Source organism: Eulemur rufifrons, chromosome 7 (genome assembly GCF_041146395.1).
Source record: "Eulemur rufifrons isolate Redbay chromosome 7, OSU_ERuf_1, whole genome shotgun sequence".
Taxonomy (NCBI): Eukaryota; Metazoa; Chordata; class Mammalia; order Primates; family Lemuridae; genus Eulemur; species Eulemur rufifrons.
In genome coordinates, this window is record NC_090989.1 from 125,211,334 (window position 1) to 125,229,372 (window position 18,039).

The 18,039-nt window shown below is 46.4% G+C and overlaps 1 protein-coding gene and 1 pseudogene across 3 annotated transcripts in view; one reads left to right on the plus strand and one right to left on the minus strand.

The window, feature by feature from the left end:
- The window catches only part of COLQ (collagen like tail subunit of asymmetric acetylcholinesterase), a 62,273-nt gene that overhangs the window by 15,849 nt on the left and 28,385 nt on the right, over nt 1-18,039 (minus strand). For 2 of the 3 annotated variants that reach the window (XM_069475440.1, XM_069475441.1), the window contains exons 2-11: nt 16,047-16,159; nt 14,462-14,563; nt 11,208-11,252; nt 10,863-10,889; nt 8,675-8,746; nt 6,940-7,002; nt 6,421-6,447; nt 5,722-5,766; nt 5,505-5,540; nt 1,446-1,526 (exon numbers count right to left, since the gene is read on the minus strand). In XM_069475440.1, coding sequence (XP_069331541.1) covers nt 1,446-1,526; nt 5,505-5,540; nt 5,722-5,766; nt 6,421-6,447; nt 6,940-7,002; nt 8,675-8,746; nt 10,863-10,889; nt 11,208-11,252; nt 14,462-14,563; nt 16,047-16,159 — 611 coding nt within the window. The remainder of the gene's footprint in view (nt 1-1,445; nt 1,527-5,504; nt 5,541-5,721; nt 5,767-6,420; nt 6,448-6,939; nt 7,003-8,674; nt 8,747-10,862; nt 10,890-11,207; nt 11,253-14,461; nt 14,564-16,046; nt 16,160-18,039) is intronic. The other variant, XM_069475442.1, reaches the window with a different exon arrangement.
- On the plus strand, nt 3,584-4,057 carry LOC138387758 (large ribosomal subunit protein uL24 pseudogene; annotated as a pseudogene).

Genomic DNA, 18,039 nt, shown 5'->3' on the forward strand with positions numbered 1-18,039 from the left:
AACTGGGCTGCAATATTATGACTTCAAAAGTTAGTGTGCAGTCTGAAGTATCCAGGTTGGAGCCTGTGTGATTTCTACATTTACTTGGAAAAGATCAGAGTTGACTTTGCCATTTTACCATGGTTCTGAACCCTGACTGCACGTTAGAATCAGATGGACAGCTTTAAAAACACCATGCTTAAGGCCCATGCCAGGGCAACTGTATCAGTCATTGGGACAATGAGATGCACACCTGGAACTACAGCCATTGCACCAGGTGTGGGAAATCTGTACATCTGTAGTTAATCAACCCCCCAGGTGATTCTGATGTAAGATAGAGTTTGAGGACCACAGATCTAGCCTAAGGAAATAAGTAAAAGAATAGAAAAAGCTTTGCATGCAAAGATGTTCACCTGTCAGCATTATATATGATTTGATTAGGCCTCTCTTGTCCAAGCAATCTATTATTTACTCATTTACTAAAATGAGATGCAGACATTTAAAAAAGATGTTTAAAAATTCTTAATTAATGTCTTTCAGTAATAAGCAAAAATGTGCACACGGTGGTATTAATTTAAAAATTTAGGATACAATAACAATATAATGCATGTAAAAAAAACCCCAAACAACTAGAAAGTGTAAAAGAAATAATACTGGAAGGAAATATACTAAAATGACACCATAACCACAACAGTGGTTCCGCCCGGATATTAGGTTGTTAGATGATTTCCCCCCTATATTTCTGAATTTTCCAAGTTTTCTGTGATGATTGTATATTACATTAATAATGGGAAGGGAGGTAAAAAGCCAACAAACTGACAACTAAAAAAGTAAAGGGACACATCTTCTCTCAGGAGTGCCTGTTCATTAGAGAAAAGACCAGACATTTCTCTGAGGGACCCACTACAGCCCTCAAGCCAGCCAAGGCAAATGCATCTTCCTCTCTCCTCTCCCTGTCACACCACAAGGCTTAACACAAGAGCCTGCTGACCAGCAGGAGTTCAGCATGAACAACTTCCCTAAACCCTTAATAAACCCAATAGAAAGGGTTACTTATAAATTGGGGGCCCGAGTGGGAATAAACCACCCCACTGTTGAGACCCAGAAGACCCTTCAACACAGGGAACTATCTGGGCTCTTCTTTAATCCCCCATTTGTGTCTGGGACATTGAGGCAAAAAGCAGATTTTCTGGGTAAATGACCACATCTGGCTTCCATTCCCAGTTGCTTGAGTTAAGATAGACTCGTTCATAACCGCTCTTGCATCTGGCCTTGGGCACAGTCTTAATATCCCATCTGCCTCAAACTATGGTTAGCCTAGAGATGCCCGCAGCTTCTGGAAGTGGTGCTGGTTCTGTCCAGCAGCCCAGAGGACGCTGGCATCTGGGTCTGTGGAATAGCTCTGACTGGCCCCACCTGCCTGCTGCTCCCCACACCCCCAGGTCAGGAAGTTTTGGAATCCTTACCTGCTTGCCTCGTTTTCCTGGTCTTCCTGTGGGTCCTCGGTGTCCTGCTATCCCAGGCTCACCCTTTGGACCCATTTCACCCTGGAAAGAAGATAGAGAAGCAAGAGAGGAATTAGGACGTGTGGAATAGGCACACTTACACAGGTCTGTCCAATCATTGGCTACTGATCTTTCCAAAGCTTTCCCAACTGGGCTGCCCTGGGAGATGGAAGTGATGAAATCATGAGAAAGGCAAACACATCTTTTAAGAAAGAGGAGAAAGAAAGGAACCCTGGGTGGGTTATTTATTATCTGACAGAGACAGCTGTGGGGCAGCACACATTTTGGTGGCCAAACGGGGGGGGGGAGACAAACCATCATCCAGAATAGCCAAAGTGGGGGAGTGGGAGGCTTGTGCAATGCAGTCACATGTGTGCCTGTGACACTACAGCTGTCTGGGGAAATGCTTTTCTTTTTAGTTGAAATTTTATGTTGTGCTTTGTTATGTTTTGTTTTTAGCACAAATTCAAATTTAAAGGTTTTTGAGTGATTGGACACAGTTTTGCCAACTATCATCTTTTGAAGTTTCTGCTCATTTAATGGCATTTACTTGGGATTATCTATTTCCCCTCTCTTTAGTAAACGTTGGTTTGAGTTCCAGCTCACTTCCATTTGATTTAGATGAAAACTCTTTTTGTAGGGAGAGATGTTTCAAAGATATGTTTAAATATTCAATATAATTATTGAAAAAGGCATGGAAAACTATGTAAACAGTATTCCTGTTTGATAAGCCTATGTTGAGGCCGGGCGCGGTGGCTCATGCCTATAATCCTAGCACTCTGGGAGGCTGAGGCGGGAGGATGGTTTGAGCTCAAGAGTTTGAGACCAGCCTGAGCAAGAGCGAGACCTGGTTTCTACTAAAAATAGAAAGAAATTATATGGACAACTAAAAATATATATAAAAAAAATTAGCCGGGCATGGTGGCGCATGCCTGTGGCCCCAGCTACTTGGGAGGCTGAGGCAGGAGGATTGCTTGAGCCCAGGAGTTTGAGGTTGCCGTGAGCTAGGCTGACGCCACAGCACTCTAGGCTAGGCAACAGAGTGAGACTCTATCTAAGAAAAAAAAAAAAAGCCTATGTTGAACTCTCAGAACCAAATGCACCAACTATAGGATTTCATAGTTTAAGGCCAATCTTTTGCAAAACCCATTTCTCCATCTTAGTTTTTCTCCTTCTTCTATTATACATGTTCTAGGATTCCAGCCCCGCTTACTGTTTCTTTGAGTCATGAACCCACAGGGCGCATCATTCCTATCTCCAGTAATCCCCTGACAGCCCAGAAAGCACCACCAACAAGATAAGTTTAGCAATTGCAACCATGAGTGTTTCTGTTAGTCAGCAGCCAGTGCCCATGAGGAGCTGCCCAGCCGCTCAGAGAGAACAATAAACACCCAGGCGCCTTTCCACGTGGAGGTCAGAGGAGGTCAGACACAATGGAAAAGTCCAGGGAACACCAGTATACAGAAAGGACCAAGCATAAAGCTCTGAAATTACCTGTCAGCTCAGCCAATGTAATGAATTTGTCCCTACCCAGCCACCAGTGTCTTGCCTCACCAAGAATTGTCCTTAAATCTATGATTTCTTTCCCACTCGTGCATCCTTCAGCATTCTAGGCAGTGAGAGAATGTGAGAAGACATTCTCACATGTGAGGGTGATTTCTACGTGACCATGGAGATGTTTGCATCATTTTCCCTTGGCTGTTTAGAGGGGCTCAGGGGATGTCTTGTTTGCCTGGGAGAAAACAGCAGCACAAGCATCATAAATTTTTTTAAGAGATTTTCAGAAGGAAGTGTGGCCCTTCTCTACATCAACTGGAAGCAGCCAGTAATTTCTTGATCTAATTTCTTTCCTAAGACATAATTATGGTTATCATATCAGCTCTGTCTTAAAACAGCCTGCCATGAAAGGGGAAGAAAACTCTTCAGATGGCAAGTCTAGAAATGAAGCGGGGGCCAGAGAAGCTGTCATACTTAATTTTACAGAAATTTGTTATTCTTTGATGCTCACTGTTTTACTGAATTAATTTTATTTTAAATATTTAAAAATATGTAGCTCTCTTCTCTTTTGTGGCCATGTCCAAAGCAGCAGAGAGGCCAAAATGAAGTTCAATGCCTTTGTGATTTCTGACTGAAGCAAGAAGCACAAAAGGCATTTCAATGCACCTCCCCACATTCACAGGAAGATTATGTCTTCCCCTCTTTCCAAAGAGCTGAAACAGAAATACCATGTTCGATCCATGCCCATCAGAAAGGATGGTGAAGTTCAGGTGGTTTGGGGACACTATAAAGGTCAGCACATTGGCAAAGTAGTCCAGGTTTACAGGAAGAAATATGTCATCTACGCTGAATGGGTGCAGCGGGAAAAGGCTAATGGCACAACTGTCCATGTGGGCATTCACCCCAGCAAGGTGGTTATTACTAGGCTTAACCTGGACAAAGACCACAAAAAGATCCTTGAACAGAAAGCCAGATCTCACCAAGTAGGAAAGGAAAAAGGCAAGTACAAGGAAGAAACAATTGAGAAGATGCAGGAACGAAATAATCTTATGTTCAACTTTCATAAAAACTACTAAAATGAAAAAAATTTAAAAATAAAATTACTTTTCTTCTCTTTTAATGTTTCCTTTAATTTGCTTATATAATTAATCTATTTTTTAATCCAACTCCCTATCAAGGGTAGCAGGAATACTTTCTGACAGCCTAAGGTAGTGATAAATCATAATAAATTAATGCATGATGACTGAAAATATTTAAACATGCTCTACTGACTGGATAAGGTCAGATAAGAATGTTTATTCAAGTTTGGAAAATAAAACTTTAAGGTGAACTTAAAAATTAAAAATGCTAAAAAAGAATCCCATTTACACGTTTGAAGAATATCATGGTCTGAGACCTAGGTTTTAAATAACGATTTCCAATGTCAATGCCTTACAGCATGAGCAACCAACACCACAGTGTTAGCTTAGGAGCTATTCTTTTTTTTTTTTTTTTTCCTTCTTTTTTTAGAGATAAGGTCTTGCTCTGTTGCCCAGGCTGGAATACAGTGGTAAAATCATAGCTCACTGTGACCTTGAACTCCTGTGCTTAAGTGATCCTCCTACCTCAGCCTCCCAAGTAGCTGAAACTACAGACACGTCCTACCATACCCAGCTAATTTTTAAATTTTTTGTAGAGACAGGGTCTTGCTGTGTTGTCCAGGCTGGTCTCCAACTCCTGTCCTCAAATGATCCTCCCGCCTTGCTGGGATTACAGGCATGAGCCACTTGTGCCCAGCCAGGAGCTGTTCTAAATGGCCATTTCTTCACTTTTCACTCTTTATTCTCTGATACCCCCCTCACCCACCTTCATTCTTCTTCCCTAGACCTATCCCTAAGTAAAATTTTCCAAAAATCTGTCAGTCAATGGCCACCTTCACAACTTTTGTCAAATCTACGCACCACTCTATTGTTACTTACTGAATATTTTTTCCTTTAAGTTACCTGAAACTGATTCCTTTCTTTATTAAGCCTTCTCCCAAGCCAGATATCCACTAAATATTTAACTATTTAGTTAACTATTTAAATACGTCTGTGTCCCTCTGGCAGGATGTATATGACCCTTGAAGGACTGCATTAAGCGTTTAGGCAGCAATGACGTTAAATAAAAGATGTCTGTGCTTTGCACTGGGGCCCACGTGCTGAGGGGCCTTGACCCTTGGAGCTCAGATCTGAGTGCTTTGTCAGAGAGGTTTCTGAGTTTGAACATTACTGCAGCCCTCTGAGAGGCAGGAAAAGCAAGGAAGGGCCTCTCCTACCCAGATGGGTTGTCCTTTCCTTCTCACTGAGTCAGAGGGAGGCCTCTGACCATCCTGCCACCCTGTCCCCAAAGTGTAAGGCAACTTGCTCCCCACCCTAAGGCAGAACCTTCCACTTCCATGGTTAAACCCCCTTTTCCTGCCTGACGGACAAAGAGGCAGAACTCTTTGTGTTGTGCTTGGAGGGCCTGATTATTTTCACTGAGGTCTAACTTCTAGGTACTTACTTTTTGTCCCAGCATTCCAGGAAATCCTGGGAAGCCCTGTGAAAAGAGCAACAAACAATGTGATCACCACTGAAATAACACCTGAAAGGGCTCGGACAAACTTGGCTGGCCCCTTTCAAGATGGGGGCCTGTCAGTCCATCATCCGCCCACAGGTGGGGGTGGACAGGAGGCCGCCACTTCCACTGAAGCTTATCATTTCTGTGGAGTGGCCATTACCTTTTCTCCTTTGGGACCCAAGTCGCCCCTTTCACCTCTAGATCCCTAGGAGGAAACCACAGGAGAGGAGAGAGTTAGTACCTTGGGGTGGGGGAGGGACAATTGGAGCATTTCAAATTGAAAAGCTCCCTAAGCCAATACCTTCATTTTACAGGCAAATAGGGTCAGAGATACCAGGTGACTTGCCCAGGGAAGGATGCTTTGTGATCTACCTTCTATTTGAACCCAGAGATCTCTTGCATTAATAAAGGACAACTCACATAAAATTCTGGGTCCTAGATCTTCTCTCATCCTGTGGGGAAATTGTCCCCAGGTCATGCTGGTTTTTGTTTTGCTTTGGTTTGGTTTTGGACAGGTGAGAAGGATGGTGGTGGGAGCTTGGCCTAAAGACACATCTGCCATCTGCCTGTAGCACTCACTGCAAACTGTGCTCATTCTCTACCTGGCACTGCCTTCCTCGGCTCATCTGCTCCATTGCGGGGCCCCTGCCTCCACGGGGTCCCTCCCTGACCTGCCTGCCTTGCTCCAGGAGGCGCCTCACTTCTCTCTCAGCCCACTGACAAAGGACGGGGGACTATCTAGGGATGGTCACTGCAGTTGCTGACCAAAGAGAGAGCTGGGCCCACCCTCTGCATGTCACCGATGCCAGGGCCTCTTGCCCACACCAGGCTTGGGATGCCATCAGAGACCAGCACTAACCTTTTCCCCTCTGGATCCAGGGTATCCCTAAAAGAAAGCAGAAGGTGCATTTACAATCAGCCCTGTAGGACCTTTGGGTTTGGCGCAGAGTGGAAGGAATCCGCGAAAGTGGCGGTGATGTGTGTCTCCACATTGTGCTGGAAGTTTTAGTGGGGTTGCAGCAGTAAACACAAAGATGTCCCAGAGGGTTTTGTTTATACCAGGCCTAAAAGAACATTGCTTTTCTCACCCTGGAAAGACCTGGTCAAAGGTTTCCATCTGCCCTGTTGTCCAGAGGCTTGCCCCTCACTGCCCAGGAGAACACTGGTAGGAATGGCATCCCTACGTCCTTACATCCCAAGGCATGATGTCCCCCAAAGGGCTGGTAAAGGCAAGCACCCTGGTGCCAGGCCCTGCAATACCTGTGACATTCCCCAGCCCAGGATAGCCGCCCCACCCAATTCCCATCTTTGTAGATGGTGGCTGCTCCAGAGCCTTAGTGAAAAGACCTGGGAATGTCCATGTGGACCACACACTCACCTTGGAGCCCATTGGTCCTCTTGACCCTGGCAGGCCCATCATACCCATGTCACCTTTTTCACCCTATGGGAAACAGAATAAGGAAAAAAGATCCACAGTGACATTTCTTAGAGAAACTGAACCAGGAGAGTCATGGGCAAGATCAGGATGGAACTGAGGACATTGGGACTGGCTTGTGAGTCTGAGGCCCCAAATATCCAAATGCCCCTTTGCTCCCTCCCAGAGCCCCATGGCCCCATACTCCATATTTCACTCTGTATTGAGATGAAATGCAAAATGAAAATGCCCAAAGTAAAGCAGATCTCCAAACTAAATGCTCACTGAGATGTTTTAAATGGTGATAGTTGATCTTTTCCTACTAAGGATTCTGAGAGGGTAAGGGAGAAAGCATGAGGGCACTGGGGCTTCAGAAAACAAATTGTCAACACACAAAAAAACTTTGCCTGCTTTGCCCTTTGCATAGGGAGGCCCTTCAGAATGGTTTGCAATTGGCACTTCCAGTACCCTCTGTACTAAAAGACTTTATACCAGCACTAACCAGAAGAAAAATAAGGTAAGCCACATACTTACTTAAAAAAATTTTTAGATGTCACATTAAAGGTAAAACTAAACAAGTGAAATTAATCTTAATGATATATCCCATTTAATCTAGTTAATTTAATCTAATTATTTCAACATGTAATCAATATAAAAATTACTAATGAGATGTCTTGCACTCTGTTTTTCATAACTACTTGAAATCTGCTGTGTATTTTATATTTAAAGCATATCTCAATTCACATGCTAAATTTTCATCCAAAATACTTTATCTGTATTTAGAGTCCATAAAATTTATAGTTGAAAAAGCAGACTCACACATTCAACTTGCTCCAAAGATACTTAAATGTTTTCAAATAACTGAATTAAGTAAAGGTTTTTAAATTCAAACTTAAATTAATTAAAATTTAAAAATTTGGTTTCTCAGTTCATTAGCCACATTCCGAAGGCTCAAGAGTCGTATGTGGCCAGTGGCTGCCATGTTGGATAGCTCAGCTCTATACAGAGGATTTTTAAAAGAAATACCCTTGAGACTTGTCCTAAGGGGACTGGAAACACAGTTTTCTCCTCCCATAACACATCCAGTAAGTGAATCAGAGAAGATGGTGTTATCCATCTGCCCAGCCCTGACTTCTACAGGTAAAATTCCTGAGTCCTGGCCTCTGAACCCTCTAGTCTATGACCACCAGTGAGAAGAACATAAATAGAGGCATAGATAGGGGTGTTTGCCTTCCATACCCTGACTGAGGAAGGGATTTCATCAGCACTTGGCAATCTCTCTCTGAATGTAGGCTTGCCATTCTTCAGCCAGCCAACACACACTGTAAACCCTCCACCTCCTGCCAGATCATCAAGACAGGCAAGAGCTTCCCAGGAACAAACCCCTCTTAGGTCATCTCAGGGAAACCAAAGAACAGGCTGCTAATTCTCAAGACAAAGGAGAACCAGGGTCCCTGTGAAAAGGGGAGCCACCCCTCTTTTCTCCTTCCACAGAAACAGCTGTGGCACTGACCAAGGTCTTGTAGTCCAAGAGAAGGAGGAAGTGTTTGGGGACTTGTGGATGGTCCTTGAGCTCACTTCCTCTTTCTCCTCCTGAGGAAGTGATTCACTGACTATGTGCCAGGGGCCAGGGGAGCTGCCATCCTCCCTCCTCTTGTTCTGACACCACAAGGGCCCCCAAAGCACACCACACACTTACCCGGGGTCCTTCAGGGCCCGGCCAGCCGACAGGCCCAGGCATACCAGGAACACCTGGGGGGCCAGGTCTGCCCTTCAAAGACCAAGAACAAAAGTCAAGACAAGTGGGTTTGTTTCTTCACTTCCAAGAAATAATATTTGTCTCTGGGGCCCACGGGGGGGATGGGGCCTTCAAGCATGGGCCCATGGACTCTCATCCCCACCCTCCAAAGACTGATGGCCTAAAGAGTTGGCCTAAGAGTCACTTAGGTATAAGTTAAACCCTTAGTGTCACATTGTATTGGCAAACAAGATCTTATTCTACTCAAATAGAGGGTGGTAGGGGCTGGGCACGGTGGCTCACGCCTGTAATCCTAGCACTCTGGGAGGCCAAGGCGGGTGGATCACTCGAGGTCAGGAGTTCGAGACCAGCCTGAGCAAGAGCGAGACCCCCGTCTCTACTAAAAATAGAAAGACATTATATGGACAACTAAAAATCTATATAGAAAAAATTAGCCGGGCATAGTGGCACATGCCTGTAGTCCCAGCTACTCGGGAGGCTGAGGCAGTAGGATCGCTTAAGCCGAGGAGTCTGAGGTTGCTGTGAGCTAAGCTGATGCCACGGCACTCACTCTAGCCTGGGCAACAAAGTGAGACTCTGTCTCAACAAAAAAAAAAAAAGAAAAGAGGGTGGTAGGAAAGAAATTCTAAACTTCTTGGTTTTTTTAATATTCATCACCTCCACACTCCTGCCCCAAATGTCCCATGGCTTCTTGCCAAAGACTTGCTGTAGAATGAGATAGGACTATGTTTGGAGAGCAGTAGCTGATGCTGCTGGTACTCCCTCAAGGTCTTTTTTTATCTGCTCAGAGCACCCACCCCCCAGAGGCTACCCTTCTTATGGCTAACAGCTCATTCCTTCGACCTGCAAAGGTGGAGTTTGTCCTTGGGTAATTGGAACTGCCTAGTAATGTGCCTCTTCCTCCTGCAGAGAACAGCCCAGCTCCCTTACCTCAAGGCAGGACAAGCTGTAGGGCAACTCACAGTCCCGAGCTCCCCTAGGGATCATGCTGCAGAGGCTGGGCTTCACCTGACACCACCGCCCCTAGCTTCTCCCACTCCCTTCCAGGCTCCTCCTCAGAGTGCTCCCTTAATAATTTATTCACTCGCACATGGTACATGCTGTCCCTGTCTCTGTCAAGCCAAGGCTATGGAGCCCTGCAAGAGAGAGTGGGAGCAGGGATTGAGGGTCTATCTTGACCTCTGCACCCATTGACTAATTTCACAGTTAGCCAGAGATGTGAAGGGCTCAGCCCCTAAACCAGAGGCGCCAAATGCTGGCATGTGTACTGGTTTCTACTTTTGCCTCCCATATCCATGCAGGTGTCATTAATCACTCATGGTCCTTGTTAGGTCTGAGCATGGAGACTACCCCAGGACCGTTTCTAGCCCAGCACTTCAGCTGTGCCGTGGCTAGAGTTTTCAGCTGTGCCCTAAAGAGTTGTAACTTTGCCTTGCAAAGGTCTGTTTAGTTTAAGGCTGTTGTCAACAGTGAAACCATATGACTAAAAATATTTAATGAGAAATACAGTAATTTATATTTGGAGCCATGCACATCTTTCTTGGCCAGATTTAGCACCTCCTTCTATCACTGAGACCTAGACATTCAGTGGCTGTATGCACTGACCACAGTAAGTATAATAGGCTGCTGATTTACTCCCTCTTGACACTAATGAGAGTCTTGATAACATGTATTTGATTCACTCCGAGTCACTGTGACCTTAAGTAACCCCCATTTATTTCAGCTGGGCCAAAAAGCAAAAGCCATTTGTTTCTGTCTGCTCTGGCACTTCATTCCAGTTTAATCAAATAGACAGTGAGAGTTGTTCTGTGTTGATGGTTGAGGCCTTGGAGGGTTTCTCTGATGAGATGGTCTGAGGCTGGGGGAAATTTGGCCAGGCTTGGCAGCCCCTGGAAGGAGTCTGAATGCCTGGCAGTAGCAGGCTCCAGCTCCTAAGCAAAGGATTTGGAAGAAAGGGCAAGATTATTACTGTCATCGTAGGGATGGCAGCATCATTATTGTCCACCTAGGTATTTAGTGATGGCCACTGAAGGGCACTGCTGGTCCCCATCCCAGGAGCGCACACACACTCACACGCACGTGGAGCACAGTTGCCCGTATGACGCCAACAGAACAGCACAGACCATACCTTCCTTCCTGGTCGGCCAAGCTCCCCCTGTGGATCGAAAAGACAGGTAAGGAGAGTCTGCTTTGGAAGCAGAGGGCTTGGGAGGGCTGAGGACTGGGCATGTCCACGAGGCTCGGTTGCTTGGCCACTCACAGCCCTCCAGCCATATCAGTGGCCAAGTCAAAATACACCAGTGGTGTCCCACACCTGCTGCAGCAGCTCAGCCAACATGGAGCCCATCCTCACACACTAAAGCAGAATTAGCACATGTCTAGAAATCTCAACCAGAAAAGTTTTGGTGCCACTCCCAGAAAACAGGCTGGAATTACCAAGGAGAGATGGGTTGAAGAAAGTAGTGGCTCCTACCTTTTCTCCCTTTGGTCCTGTCTTGCCAGGAAGTCCCGGTGGACCCTAGACAATCAAGATAAGAAGTGAAGAAAGTATGTATTAGCCCAAGACAGGACTAGAGGGGAGGCTCTTGCTGCACTGGGCTCCTACAGCAGCAACCTCGTTCCCCACGCAGATGCAGGGCTGCAGGGACCCATGAGGCCCCTCTCGTGCCCTCCAGCCCAGTCCCCTCCTCTCTGTTCCTCCTCCTCATTAGCTTTCTCTGAGCCGTGTTTCCAGTGGTTCCAGGGCTGCTATGATTACATATCTACTCTCTGTGATTTTAATTTTCTCCCTGGAACCTTTTGGTTGCCTGAATCATCCCAAGTGCTAGGTGAGAGCAACTAAAGAGTCTTGAAGAAATTCCATGTGCTGAAAACAGGAGGCTTTGCCACCTCTCATATCTTTTCAGCTACTGTTACCAAACTTCCCTGGGGCCTTGATGAGAGAGAAGTTAAGTTTTACACACATCAGCAGCCAACTCAGAAATTCCTACGGTTGATCTGTGGGTACCAGGTGCCAAATAATTCTCCCCTTCCCTCTTTCAGCAGGAAAAGTCTTCTTTTTTAATATGCTAAGAATACGGGCAAGTAAATTGTGCATTTTTGTCTCACTGCCCAGCCATAGGAGCGGCACTGACCCCAGCTCAGGGACTCTAGAACCCACCGTACCCAAGCTTTGCACACCCACAGCCAGAATGCAAGTGTTTTCTGCTCATGCACCTGCGAAATGCTCAGTCAGCTGCTGTCCAAATTCCTAAGAACAGCAGAAAGGAAATCTGTCAAAACCCCCAAGCACCCACTGCACCCCTAAGATCGGTGGTGAACTTGCACAATGCAAAGCCTGTTTGAAATAGGATTTCTAGAAACCTGTCCAAATGACAAACAGCTGCCTCCCAAAGCCAGCAGTTCCCAAACCTCTCAGCACATTACAATTTCCTGGGGATCTTTGAAAAATCCCAAAGCCCAGGCCCCATCCCAGACCAATTAAATAACAGCCTTCAGGGGAGGGGCACAAGCATCAGCGATTTCTGAAGCTCCCCAAGGGATTGGAATTTGCAGATAATTTGCGAACCACCATCTTTGGTGTATTCATCTTCTGTTTGGGGATGGGGAGGAGCAAGAGTGTTCATTTCATTCCCTTCATTCCTCCAAGCCTTAGTTTTTTCCATTTCTTGAAATGGGCTAGAACTATTTTACAAGGCCATTGTGCTCTAGCTCAGTGCTTCTCAAACTTCCATGTTCAGATGATTTATACCATTCACTCAGTGGAGGGGTGGTGTCTTGTTAAGATGCAGATTCTGATTGAATAAGTTAGGGGGATGAGATTCTGCATGCCTAACCAACTTCCATAAGATGCCAGTGTTGCTGGTCCAGGGACCTCACTTTGAGAAGGGACAGCATTCATGCTGTGTGCTCAGGGAACCGAGGTGGCCACACAGATGCTGCAGTCTCCATGTGCAGACTCCATGTGCTTCAAATGGGATTGCACAAGGTTAGAGATGTGCACGCGTGACTGGAGAGCTACTGTTCTGAGATCAGCAGAGCATCCCCCTTTTCCTTCCCATATTCTGTGGGTTCCCACGTGCCCAAGATCTGTCAGAGTAGACTGCTGAAGGTGGGAAGATAGAAATGCACCTTAAAGGATTTCCATCTTGCCTTTCTGCACATTTCCCAGCCCCTCTGTGGCAGCTTCTGGCCAACTCTAGGTTCAGAGTCCTGTTTTCTTTCTTGCAGTCAACAAATCTATATGAAGAATCATGCACTGTTGGAGACTGGAACGGTAGTGAGCAAGATGGACAGTGTCCCCGTTCCCACAGACCAGGGGTCAGTAAACTTCTTCTGTAAAAGGCCAGATAGCAAGTATCTTAGGCTTTGTGGGCCATATTTGGTGTCTGTCACAACTAGTCAACTCTGCCCTTGTAGTGCAAAAGTAGCCACAGACAATAAGACTTTAAAGTTTAAAACAGGCTGCTGCAGGATTTGATCCACAAGTATAGTGTACCAACCCCTGCTACTGAGTAACATTTTACAGAGGGGAGATCAAGAGACCAGGAATGAAAGAAAGAGAGAGAGAACTGCAACAGGATGGAAAACTGTGCAGAGAATTAAAATAGATATTGTCACCGACAGACAGTGATTGGTGGTGTTTGGGGTGGGGACTACTTTAGACAGGGTGGTTGAGGAAGAAATGTAAACTGAGTCCTGAGTATCCAAAGGAGCTGGCCATGATAAAAACCAGAGTGAAGAACATCTCAAACTGCAGGAACTGCAAGCGCAATTGCCCTAAGGCCGAAGCAGGCCTGGAGTATTTGAAGACCAAGCGATGGTCACTGTGGCTGAGTGGAGAGGATGACGGAGGTGGTGTGAGATGATGTGGGAGGTGCAGGCTGGAGTCCCCTCTCGTGGAGCTTTGTAATCCAGGGTTAGGAGTTTGGCTCTTAGTCTTCCTGTGACGGGAAGCCACAGGAGGGTTTACCCGGGGGAGTGACATAATTTCTGTGCCCCCTGCATGGGAAGGCACTTGGGGAACTGACTGCTCCTTACACCCTCTTCCTCCTCCCCATGGAGGCCCAGAGCCCCAGGCCAGGGATGTCCCTCATCGATGGAGCCCCTCTCAGAGGTGGGCCAGAGGAGCCAGGAGTCTGTAAGGTGGGGTCTCTGGAGGGCACTCTGTTGTTTGTTTAGAAAGTCCTTTCTCTAAAAATAAAAAATAAAAAAAATAAAGTTCTTTCTCTAGCATTTTGCCTGTTCCTCACTCTTCCCTTTAACTTTTGTGGGGAGGGGTGGGCTGCTTGGTAGCAGTATCTGGGGGCCCAGTGAAACTCAGGGTGACAAGTTCCTCTTTGCCCCCACTTTCCAGCACTGAATGCCACACCTCTGGGCCCACAGGGGGGATCAATGATCATATAGGGGCATTGTTATGGAGGGTTTGCTGATAACTGTAATGACAACCCCATCCACATAGGCGGCATCTCATGTGATTCCCCCTGAAATCCAGGACAGCAGGGGCAATTATAATCCTTATCGCACAGATAGGGAATCCGGTCTGGGGGGCCAGAATTCACTCAGAGGGGTCAGTGCTCTACCCATGTGGCTCTGGAGCAGGAGGTGAGCAAGAGAAGGAAAACAGCCCTGCATCACATGTGAAGGGGCACACACTATGAGGCTCTGCCCAGTGGGCTTCCCTGCTCTGAACGGAAGACAGCAAGACGGCCTGAACGGTGCACCAACCTGGGGGCCGGGAGGCCCGGGGGAGCCGAGCGAGCCTTGCATGCACGAGGACGGCGAAGTCTCCAGTTCCAGGATGAGGTTCTTCATGTCTGGGGAGAGAAGCTTCAGTGCAAAGCAACACAGGGATAGAGGTCAGACTTAGGGGACAGAGGAAGGGTCCCCACACTGGACACAGACCTGCTCCAGGGTCAGGTCCCCAAGACTGGCAGTTTCCTGGCTCCCCAATGAGTGTCCCAAGATGACGACATTCTGGGCCACCAGTTTCTGTTCTCTCAGCTGCTCTTGAGATGTGCCTGGCTTGAGTGGATTACAGAGGCATAATGGAGACTTTGGACGGAGTCAGGAAGCCCACTTCAGGGGCTTTATCCAATGTCTAGGACAGCACTGTCCAATAGAAATGTAATGTGAGCCACCAGTGAGAGCCATATTGTACTTTTAAATTTTCTGGTAGCCACAATTTTACCTTTTAAAAAGTTAAAAGGAAAAAAGTGAAATGAATTTTTTTTTTTTTTTTTTTTGAGACAGAGTCTCATTCTGTTGCCCAGGCTAGAGTGCCGTGGCGTCAGCCTAGCTCACAGCAACCTCAAACTCCTGGGCTCAGGCAATCCTCCTGCCTCAGCCTCCCGAGTAGTTGGGACTACAGGCATGCGCCACCATGCCCGGCTAATTTTTTCTATATATATTTTTAGATGTCCAGCGAATTTCTTTCTATGTTTTTAGTAGAGACGGGGTCTCGCTCTTGCTCAGGCTGGTCTCGAACTCCTGAGCTCAAACGATCCGTCCGCCTCAGCCTCCCAGAGTGCTAGGATTACAGGTATGAGCCACCGTGCCTGGCCTGAAATTAATTTTCATAGCATATTTTATTTAACCCAACAGACCGCAAATGTTATCATTTCAACATATATTCAATATTAAAAAGTTATTAATGAGATATTTGACATTCTTTTTTCTTACTAAGTATTCAGAATCTGGTGTATATTTTACACTTATAGCAGCACATCTCAACTTGAACTAGCCACACTGCAAGTGCCTGATATATATATGGCTAGTGGGTTCTGTATTGGACGGTGCAAGTCTAACAGCTTCCGGAAAGAGCTGAGAATCCCAAGTCCCCAGAAGGCCCCGGCCTGTTGTCTTCTAGGTCAGTTTCCCCATCTGTTTCCTCACCTTTTCCTCTTTTCCCCAATTCTGTTCCCTCTCACAGCTGAGTGTGGCTACTGGACTATTTCCTGAGGTACTTTACGGAAATGGCCTGCATTAGACACAGGCCGTGGAATAGAATTTCAAATACTTGGGGAGAAGAAAAACAGAAAGGGAAATTCCATATCTGAGCAGCTGATGGGAATCCAGAAAGTTATAAATTCATCTCATTGTTTTCAAGAAGATGGGATGTTGCCAAATCCAGCTCCCTGCTGAGGAGAATCTCCCTCCATCCCTTATTTAAGACAGCGGGAGAAGGAGGGACGTGCCCCAGAAACTGCAAACTATCCATCCCAGGGGTTGAGCCTGTCAGAAAAGATCCTGGAGGAGCCCACGTTGAGTATGGGGAGCTGGGAGGGCTGTGTGGTGGCGCTGACATACTCACCGGACTGCGGCTCCCCCTGAAGAAGGGTGGTGGGAACAGCGGCGGTGGCGGGGGCGTCGGCAGGCAGCATGCTTTGTGGCCACCACGCTTCTTCTGATCCAGGCTGGGAAGGGCTGTTCAGAGAAAACTGCTGCTCGTTAGTGGGGTCAGTGGTAGGCCTCTGTCATGCGCGCTGTGCCTGGGGAGACCCACGCTGTCACCCCAGACTTCTGAATCTAATTTCTGGCCTGTTAGATGTGAGCGTACCTCCTGATTGTTCCTTGACATAGCCCTGCCCTTGCCTTTGCTGAATTAAGATGGTCAATAAACGAGCAGATGCTACGGACACTGTGACCATTATAAGGTCCGTTTCTCCTTCTTCAGATACTGACTTGTCACTTTGTAGATGTGGCAAGGGGTGCAAAGTTCAGACTCATAATGTGCCCCTCATTGGGGAGAAGGAAGTGTGTCTTAATAACTTTGATGTTGTACTCAGAAGGAAATTGTTTAGACAGGGAGGCAGAATCAATCAAATTCATTAATTACAGGAGACCCAGACTCACCACTTAAAACACACATATTGACTCTAGACTCTACACACATTTGAGTGTCAGCCAACTCAGTGGAGAGTCACAGTGTAATGCCTCAGTATATGGGTGGCCTAGTCCCAAGTGTGAGGAGACGAAGGGAAGGCCCTGCCCCTTTATAGCTTTATTTTCCTGTGGAGTCTCGCCTGTGTTCCATGTTAGCACATGTGCCATGTTGGAGTATGCTTACAACAAGCACACAGATGCGTTACAGCCCAAGAGAAACCAGCACCAGACTGACAAACAGAACTCCCCCAAACCCAGAAGCCCCCTTAATCTCCAATCTTTGCATTCCCCCTCCACCCTGCCACCATCCTAAATTCAAACACCAGGAATTCATTTTGCCTAATTTTGAACTTTATGTAAATGAAACCATAAAACACGAATGCCTGTCTTTGGCTTCTCTCACTCAGCATAGTGCCTGTGGGCATCACCCAGGCTGTGTGTGCAGCTGTTACAACTGATCAGAGTTCCACTGTGCGACTATGTCTACTTATCCATTCTGCTGAACATCGCTGATGTTTGTTGGGTTGATATCACTACACACCCACCAGAAAGGCTAAAATGAAAAGGACAGACCATAACAAATGTGGCAAGAACGTGGAACAACCAGAACTATCAAATTTTGGCTGGTGAGAACGTAAATTGATAACAACCTCTTTGGAAATTGCTTGATATTTTCTATTAAAGCTGACCATAGACATACACTATAGCCCAGCAATTCCACTCTAGGGATTTACTAACAGGTAAGTGGGTGTATTTTCACTAAAATTCATGTACTAGAATGTTCACAGCAGCAATATCCATAATTGCCCAAACCCGTGATTGTTCAGCTCCCAGTTTTGGTTTCACAATGGTACTCTCACCTGCACCCCTTCACAGAACGTCTGACCACACAGAACAGCAAGTTGACCACCATGTGCTCTCCGCTCTGATCCCAGTTTTCTGTATTATCTCCCAGGGAACAGTGTCTGCCTACTGTCTGCACCCAGTGCTCCAGAACCTGCCTCAGGCACCAGGCAAGTAAGTGCTGGGTGCTCCCCAGAAGTAACCAGGTTGTACGGCCACTTGTGTCAGCCCCAGTGCAGCCTAGCCCTGGTCACTCTTACTTATTCATCAAGAACTGTTCAGGTGCCGCCTCCACCAGGAAGTTTTCCTTGACTTCCCAGGACAAGGTTGAGTGGCCCTGCTGTGTTTTTCTCTGGGTTGAGACCTGTTATCTCTTTTCTACGGGGAAAAACTGTTTCCTTGAATCTCCCTGACTAAATTGTGCTTCCTGGGAGGAGCCAGTTTTTATCCCCAGGGTCTATCACTGTACCTGGTATACACTAGGCACTCTACAAATGTTTGCAGAATTAATATTATTAATGACAAACTCCACATGCAAGGCACCATTTAAATAGCTCACACATATAAATTCACCTACT